Here is a 9,099-nt window from a genome sequence, read left to right on the forward strand (position 1 = left end):
CCTTGTGTGTTTTTATAGGATGCTCTTGGAACCAGAAGTAAATGGCTTTTAAGCACCAGCGCCTAAATATGGACTCATGATTGATTGGGCTGTGTGTTTTTGTTTAGGTCCCTGAAATAGACTTTTGGGATTGGAAGTGCCTGGTGAGGCACAGAATGAGACAGTGAAAGCTGCACTATTGATGTTGCTGGCGGGAGAGGCTGGAGCTGCCGTAAGCAACCCGTTTATCCACACCAGAAAACAAGACAGAGCAGCACAAGGGAAGGCTCTGGTACGTCTCCAAAAGCCTTCCCTTGAAGGGAGGATGGGGTCTGGTGGCTGACAGTCAAGGACAAAGCTCAGCCTCGCCATGGGGGGCTCACAGCCCCGTTTGGAGCCAGCTCTGGGTGCAGAGATCAAACCCTCCAAGGATGCCCAAGCTCAGGGAGGCTGCTCACAGACTCTCCTACCACAGGGTGCAGTGGGAGCTGCTTGAAGAGAGTGGAGTTCATGCTCACAGGTGAGCCAAGGAGGAAAGGAAGCATCCTTGAAGTATCCCCACCAATCCAGGCTTCCCCTTCACTCTTTTCTTAAGAATCCTTGACTTTTTGTTGAAGTACTACACTGGCTAAAAAACCAAAAGAATCCCCAACAAACCAGCACCAAAGCCCCAAAGCCCAGCACCTGACAGTCCTCTTGGGTTTCTGGTGTTTTGGCCGTGCTGGTTGATGGCTCCTGGTGTGCTCAGCCGGGCCCTTGTTCCCCAGAAGGGCTCGGGGAGGGCCCCAGTGCTGGCTCTCGGGCTCCTTCTGGTTCCTCACAGCAGCCTGGGCTGGAGCCCCAGAGGCCAGCAGCATTGCAGCCTGCCGTGCCAGGAGCTGTGGGCATGGCCGTGGCAGCAGGCACCAAATGCTCCAGCAAGCACAGAGCCCACTGCTGGGACCCAGCTCAGGTGTTTCTTGTGGGCAGGGCTGCTGAAAGGCAATGGAATTACCAGTGCCAGCATGTGTGACTGGGACAGCCTCAGAATAACCAAAGGTAAGAAAACTGCTTAGAAGTACAACCAACTGAAGCAATGGTCACAGAGCTGTAAAGCAGGGACCAATCTAAACCTACTGAAATGGCATTAAGGAGGATTTCTTGCTCCCTCACCAGTTTTCTGAGGAGTTACTGCAGCAGGAAGGAAGAAATGCTCCATTTCTTCAGCCCTATTTTATCCTTCAGTGCAACAGCAGTTGCCTGAATGAACAAGATATTTAAAAGCTGGTAAATGAGAAGCCAGTGTCAGTTATTAGCCATGGGGGAAATTTTAAATCAGCTTCTGTAATGCCTAAATATGAGTTGATTTATTGGCCTTGTCCACAGAGAAAAGCTACAATAGCTTTTTATATATATTAATAGCGTTAATTTGCTAACTCTGAAGCACATCACAATAAAGGAGGGGGATGGAAGGTAGAGAAGCTGTGGCTGCCCCATACCTGAGGATGCTCAAGGCCAGGCTGGATGGGGCTGGAAGCAGCCTAGTCTAGTGCAGGTGTCCCTGCCCATGGCAGAGCGGGTGGAATCAGTCCCTGCGGGGCTTGGTCACTCTGCGTTAGCAGCACTATCATGTTTTTATCTTTGCCAATAATTTATGTGGCAATGCTGAGCAAAGCAGCGAGCTGTGCAGGGTGGGCGCTGCTCTGTGCAGGGTGGGTGCTGCTCTGTGCAGAGGGGATGTGCTGCTCTGTGCAGGGTGGGTGCTGCTCTGTGCAGGGTGGGCGCTGCTCTGTGCAGGGGGGGTGTGCTGCTCTGTGCAGGGGGGGTGTGCTGCTCTGTGCAGGGTGGGTGCTGCCTTGTGCAGGGTGGGTGCTGCTCTGTGCAGGGTGGGTGCTGCTCTGTGCAGAGGGGATGTGCTGCTCTGTGCAGGGTGGGTGCTGCTCTGTGCAGGGTGGGTGCTGCTCTGTGCAGAGGGGATGTGCTGCTCTGTGCAGGGTGGGCGCTGCTCTGTGCAGAGCGGACGTGCTGCTCTGTGCAGAGGGGATGTGCTGCCCTGTGCAGGGTGGGTGCTGCCCTGTGCAGGGTGGGCGCTGCTCTTCCCCCGGCTGTGCCAGGGCACGGCCCGAGCACGGGGTGCCCTCTCTCCTCCGTGCGGCCCGGCTGGTTCCCCGGGTTCCTGGGAAGGGGAAGTGCTGCCCGCACCTCGGCAGCTCAGCCAAACAGGTCCCGCCTTCGCCCGGGCTCGTTAATGATTGAATCCTGGCCAAGGCAGCGCAGAGCTGTGCCGGACCCGAGCGAGGCAGCACCCGGCCCTGGCCATGGTAAGGCCCAGCGCTGGGCACTCTGCTCTTCCACCCATCTCTGAGTGGGCTTCTGACTGCTCTACCTGCTTACCTTAGAATTCATCCATCAGCCTTTCCTAACAACTTGCTAAATTAATGCATCTGTCCATACCAAACTTTCAATTATTATGGCTACTTTAAGTGCTGATGTCTGTGATGTGCTTTCTAGATTTGGAATCTCACTAAGGAGTTGACTTTCTCCTCAAGACAGCAGCAGACAGGGCTCAGCAGATGCAGCAGGTGAGGTCTGAGCAGAGCGAGCACTCTCTGTAGCATTTCTGTCTCCTGGGGAGCACAGAGTAAGTGTAGAGACTTGATGGAAATAGCTTTATGGAGTTTTTGCTCTGCCTCATGATCTCCCTTCGAAATGAAACACAGCTGATCTCTGCTTTGAGGGCAGAGACCTGTGAACAAGTTCTTGACACTAAACACCTTTGGAAATTCTTAACCTTAGCTTGAGTTCAGTTTTGATCTATATCCCAGTTTCTGGCATTTGGTTTTCCTGGCTTTCCAGTTGTTTGCTGACACTTTATCCAAGGCTCTACCAAAAGCTGTCTGTGTCCTGTGGCAGGGGCAGGTGGCTTTGCTGAGGAGGGAGAGGAGTAAACACTTGAGATCCTGCTCTATTTCCTTCCCTGTAGCTGAAAGCATTTTTTAAACCAGCCTTTAGAAAGAAAGCAAGCTCATGTGTGGTGCAGCTTTGAAGGAAGCTTTGGCCGGGGCACAGGAGCTGTGCTCCACCCTCCGTGCAGTCCTGGTACCCAGCTCCAGCACAGCACACAAATGCTCGATGAGGGGCTGGGTTGATTTAACAAACACACCTCTGCTGGCTCCCCAGCCAGTTCTGAGCAGCGCTGCCGTGCTCATCCCTCAGCAGCCCTGTCAGCAAACCTCTGCTTGGTACGAGGGGGGACCCACGGGACCAGCGTTGGCTAACAGGGGCAGATGACTCCACGAGGCTCTGACAGGGCACCCAGGGGCTGGTTTCACTTCCCTGGCCCCTGGCCCTGCCCTGGCTTTGGCCAAGCTGGCACGCTGTGACTGACGCCGTCATTCAGGGGACGCTCCCACTTCAACTTCCTCACACGGGTCTTTGCTCAGGAGAGTTTTCATCTTCTTCTGTAACTCTGATCAGTGTCTGCAAGTACCAGTCCTGTGTGTCAGAGACATTTGAGGTCACATGTCTACTTACCCTGCAGGCTGGAAGGAAAGAGCAGGCTGCATTCACTGATAACACCAATGATATAACAATAACTGTGCAATGATCTTTTACTTGGATGTGGTGGTTTGTTTTTTTTTTTTCCTTTGATTTTCCAGGCTGTGAACGAGACCTGTGACTATTTTTCGACGAACAGAGTACTGGAAAAGTATTATCTCACCACCCTGTACAGCCTTGAGTTCATTATAGGTGCCATTGGGAACACCATTGTGGTGTTTGGCTATGTTTTCTGCCTGAAAAAATGGAAAAGCGGCAACATCTACCTGTTCAATTTATCCATATCAGATTTGCTATTTCTGTGCACTCTGCCAATACTGGTGAACAGCTACTCCAAAGATCAGTGGGCAAAGGAGAGCATCCTGTGCCACAGCAACAGGTTCCTGCTGCATGCCAACCTGTACAGCAGCATCTTCTTCCTCACCGTTATCAGCGCTGACCGCTACATGCTCATGAAGCACCCCTTCAGGGACCACATCCTACAGAAGAGGAGAACTGCTGTTATGGTGTCCGTTGCCATATGGATTGGGGTGATCCTGGAGCTGCTGCCACTGTTGTATTTCCTGGAGCCTCTAACAGCTGCCAATAACTACAAGTGTCTTGATTACGCGAGCTCTGGAGACCCCGAGAAAAACCTGGTCTACAGCATGCTCCTGACTGTCTTTGGCTTCCTCATCCCTCTCTTGACCATGTGCTGCTTCTACGTGAAGATGGTTCGTTTTCTTCGAAACAGGAGCGAGCAGATCCGCTCTGCCCTGACCCTGGAGAAGCCCCTGACGCTGGTGATCCTCACCGTGGTGATCTTCTCCCTGCTCTTTACCCCCTACCACGTCATGCGCAACGTCCGCATCGCGTCCCGAATCCCGGCCTTGAACGCCTCCGAGTGCACGCAGGGCATCATCAGCACCATTTACATCATCACCAGACCCTTCGCCTTTCTAAACAGCGCCATTAATCCCGTGTTTTATTTCCTGATGGGTGACCACTTCAGAGAGATGCTGATGGCCAAAACAAGGCAGCTCCTGGGCAGGCTGACAAGCACTGGGAAGTGAATGGGTAAGCAGACCCCTTGTAGTGGGAGAGGTCTGGGAGGAAACTCTCTCAGGGAGGGCATTCAGCAATGTGCCATTTTTTTAGATAACTTTATTTATGCAATAGAATAGGTATGAGCTGATTGTGTTCCTCTAAATGCACCTGTTACCTTATTGTACAGACGACTTGTGCTGAGCTGCCTCCAGCAAACCAGGAGGGCTGCTCTGCTCGCCCCCAGCAGGACAGCAGTGGGATACCCTACAGCCCATTAATACTGTCATCAAAAGGCCATCAAGTGAGCTGTCTGAGGGAAAACACGCTGCTCTCAGACAGCTGCTTTGTGAGCCGTAAGGTGGGCCGGGGCTGGGACAAAACGTGCCTTCGTGCGTCACCAGGACAGCCAGGCAGCTCACATGGGCACTCACACAGCCATTTATCAGGGTATGGAGCTACCTGTCTGCAACAGAACTGTCTGTAAGTGCCCGTGGAATCTATAGCCTGAAGCAGAATTTAGACCTCAGAGTTCAAACTTCATTAGCAGTTCTACTAATGAGCCAGGAGCTAATGAGGCGCCAGTCCCTGCCTGATCCCCGCAGGATCGATCAGCAGCACAAGCTACTCTCCAATGACTGACCTGACTTCAGACAGACAGGGGAAAGATCGATGCTCCCGTGGGCTCGGGCTGGCCCAGGGCAGCGGGTGTGGGCAGCCCCCTCCCCTGCAGGCCCCGAGGGTCCAGCCCCAGGGACCCCCTGGCGCAGGGAACGGGTCAGGTCTCACCCAGCTCACCTGGGCTCTGCTCTTGATGTGTCAGTCACCTGCCATGTGCTTTGCTGTGCTGGTGGCATCAGCCCCTGGAGAATAAACTGCTTAAAAAACTAGGAAAGGCCTGCTCTGTGTTGTTTTACTTTATTGGCTGATCTCATGAAGCCTCAGCATCTGCCTTGGTCCATGTCACGTGGCTCTGTCCCCTGTCACAGTGTTATCAAAGCAGGGTCTGGTCCCCAGCCCCACACAGCAGCAGCACATCTGTGCCTGCCAGGGAGTGACCCTGTGATCTTTGCAGAAACGTGGAATAAACTTACTTGCTTTGGGTTTTTTCAGCACAGAAACAGCCATGCAGAAGCTCAAGGTGCTTTGTCAATTTAGATTTCCTCCTCGAGGCTGGGTTTGCTGGAACAAGCAGCATCCAGGTGTCACTGCCTGGGTCCTTCTCCACTGTCCTGCCCAACGAGTCCAGTGCAAGCCCCGAGGCAGGGCTGGAGCCACACTGGGTGCCACTGCCCTCTCCAGAGAGGTGCCTGTACAGCATGTGGCATCCCGTGCCGTGTCGATGGCCAGGAGCTGATTTCTCTTTGTAAACAGTGTGTAGTGACAGTTTTTATGGATTAATACACTCAATTATTTGTTTTGCTGTACTCACAGAGGTAAGCAGGGTCACCTGCCCCTTGTGAGTGACTGAGTCACCGAGGGCTCCTGCCTGAGTGCCCACTGGCATGGCATTTACCCACAGTGCTCATCAGCCCCAAACTGTGCTCCTCCTGTCAATATTCGCCGCAGATCCATCATCAGGAAGGAGCAAAGGCAGAGCCAGTGCCTGTGGGACCCCAGTGCTGAGCAGAGCTCCCAGTGCTCCCCACCTGCTCCCGTGGCACCGGTGCAGGTGGCAGCAGCTGCCTGCTCCCTGACTGCACTGCTCAGGGCAGGCTCTCCTCAGCTGGGAGCCCAGACAGAGCCCAGCAGCGCAGGGGCACTCACAGACCTGCTGGGCTCTGCTCCTTCCCCCTGCTGGGACAGCCCTGCTCTGTGCCTCTCATTCAGTGGCAATCTCTAAAGTCTCCATTTCCCTAAACTGATGAGTGAAACTTCTGATCACTACACAGTTAACTGTGATGCTGCTGGTTTTGCAATTAAAAATGTGACAGAAAAGAGAATATAAACCACTACGTTCAAGCTTCACCTACGTGTTCCTCTCTGCTTGATTCTTCTGTTCCTGAGTAGCACATGGAGGAATTTGAATTAATAAAGCTGCAAAGCACTACCTGGCTCACCTGAGCTGGGCTAAGGTGGGTGCAGGCTCCCCCAGGCAGAGCCACACCTGGGCTGCAGGCATGGCATCAGCACAGCTGGGCTGGCCTTTGCTTCTGCTTCAGACTGGGGTTTTTGGTTTCATTTTGTTTTGTCTTCCCTTATTTTGGGTGTGGACTGAAAATGCCTCCAGAACAGGAACTCAGCTGTGAGTCAGCCTGAAAACAGTCCAAGTCTGTTTTAGTGGCGGTAAGTGACCTAAAAATAACTGTTCCTGGGAAGAGTGGTGAGGGCAGGGCGAGGGGCTGGGGGCTGCCCCGGCTCTCCTGGCCCCAGCCACTTTCCCAGGCAAGGACAGGGCCAGGACACCGGGCTGTGCTCAGTGTCCCTGTAGCTGTGAGCTGCAGGAGCCTGTCTTTGCAGGGAATTCACAACCAGCTCCACACCCACGGGAAAACACACGGCTCTGTTTCTTGTTCGTTCCAAACCCTACCGAGCCTCAGGTCCTCTGCAGCTTGGAATGTGTAAAATGTCCTACAATGTTTTTCCTGACATTCAGAGGGAATTTCCCGGGTTTGCCTTTGTTCCCATCACCCTTTGCCCTGTCACTGCCCAGGCAGTGCTGCTCTGGGCTCTGCTGCCTCTGCTCCTTGCCCCAGCTCCCTGCAGTGCTCTGTGCTGCTGCTCTGCATTGCTTTAATAATGATTTATGAGAACATGCCTCCAGAAGAGCAAGGCTGCCCACACAGGCTGCCACAGGGCCGTGGGTTCAGCGCAGTGCTGTGTGAGGGGGGCTGCTGCCTGCCCTGGACCCCTGGAAGGAGCAGAGGTGTCCTGACCACGGCACTGCCACACCGGCAATTCAGAGTTGAACTGCTCATGTTGACAGTGATGAAGATACTAATTCAGCTGACTTCTGCTTGGTTTCAATTTGGTTTTCACTTTCTAAAAATATGTAAGCTAAAAATAGTCTTCCTGGAGCCCAGGAGGACTGCACCCCCTGGGCAGACTGTCCTTTGGCTGGAGAGGTGAGGTCACCCCAGCAGCCCCCCGAGGTCTCTGGGCAGCACCCCAGGTGTGCAGGCACACTCGTGGAAACACCTAGAGCTTTACCTGTTTGTTCAGGCAGCTTTTGGATCAGCAGCATCAGGGTCTGCCCCACGAACACCCGGGGGCAGGGCACTGCAGGGATCTGATGCCAGAGCAAGGTGCCTGCAAGACTCACTCTCCTTTCAGTTTGCCTTGTCTCATCGAGATTTTGACCCACATAAGTCAAGTGGAACATTTAGCTGCTGCTTTGTTCATTCTTGCACTCTTGCCTCACTTCCTGACACAGCCACATAAGAGTCACAGGATGGAAGCTCTCACAAAAAACCGTTTAGATGAAGTAATTAAATTATTTGATAAATAAAGCAATCCAGCAATTTGCCTGCTGCCTTTTGAAATAAATCCTGTGCTCTCGGCTGCTCCAAGGCTTGGTCTTAGGAATTCTCTTTCCTTCCCAGAGGCCTGCTCAGTTTGGTGGGTGCTGTTCAGGGGCAGACACAGCCACTTGCTGTTGGCCTGATTCCTTCTTTCTGACGGGAAAGCTGAGCCTGGCACAGCCCAGCTCTCCCAACACCCTGGGGCAAACAGGAGCTGCTAGCCCACCCAGCCAGGTGATGCAGTGCTGGGCACGGGCTGGGCAGCATCCTCTGCCCGGGTGAGGGGCCAGGGCAGTGCTGACGAGCCAGAGGAGGCAATGGATCCCACCTGTCCCAGGAGCTCCGTCAGACGGGGTGTGGGGCCCAAGGGGTTAAACAGGAGCCCCGGCGCTGCTTCCCTGCCTGCATCCTGCAGGGATCCTGTGCTGTCTGTGTGCTGAGCTGGGGGGTGCCACAGGTGCACAAGGAAGGAGCAAGCTGAACAGGTAAGAATGAGGTGACAGTTCTCAAAAGTCTCTTTTATAGCTAAGATACAGCAGAAGAAATTCCTGCAGAATGTGGCACTTCCTGGGGGAGCCTGGTTGAGGGATGTGCTGGAGAGGGAGCTTCGTGTGCGTCGTGGTGTGGGGCTGTGGTGGGACAGTCAGATGGAAGCAGGCAGAGAAATGAAGTGACCCAGTTTGGTTTATGGGAAACGTGCAGCAACTGAGGGGAGCTGCTCTGTGCTCAGGCAGGAGGGGGTGCAGGGAGGCTCCTGCAGCTGCCGTAACTGACAGGCAATGTGCAAAAACCCAATCCTTCGAGCTGGCTACAAGTGAAACTACTCAGAAATGTCACCAGCAAATGGAAGTAGCAGGAGCAGCTGTCAGCCCAGGCAGCAGCCTGGAGCTGCCCCGGGCTCTGCAGGGACACAGGGCACTTCTGCCTTCAGCTGGGCCAAACGGCTGCGGGCTCTGAGTACCCCAAGGGGCTCCTCCATCCTTGGAATGGCAGCTTTAAAAGCAACTGGGACTCTCTCCTTTTTTCTTTAGACAGTCCCCTCGTCTCCTTTCCCCTGCTCAGCCTTTGGCGAGGCTCAAAACAAACACGACTTCACCTG

General features: G+C 53.9%; 1 protein-coding gene across 1 annotated transcript; it reads left to right on the forward strand.

The window, feature by feature from the left end:
- The first annotated feature begins 983 nt into the window (after positions 1 to 983).
- On the forward strand, positions 984 to 5,197 carry SUCNR1 (succinate receptor 1). The gene is given in 5 exon segments (XM_041467980.1): positions 984 to 1,017; positions 2,041 to 2,174; positions 2,176 to 2,206; positions 2,254 to 2,279; positions 3,618 to 5,197. Coding segments are annotated over 5 exon segments (1,176 nt in total). The 3' UTR covers positions 4,569 to 5,197.
- The last annotated feature ends 3,902 nt before the right edge of the window (positions 5,198 to 9,099 follow it).

Source organism: Pyrgilauda ruficollis, unplaced genomic scaffold (genome assembly GCF_017590135.1).
Source record: "Pyrgilauda ruficollis isolate IOZ18807 unplaced genomic scaffold, ASM1759013v1 scaffold21, whole genome shotgun sequence".
Classification (NCBI taxonomy): Eukaryota; Metazoa; Chordata; class Aves; order Passeriformes; family Passeridae; genus Pyrgilauda; species Pyrgilauda ruficollis.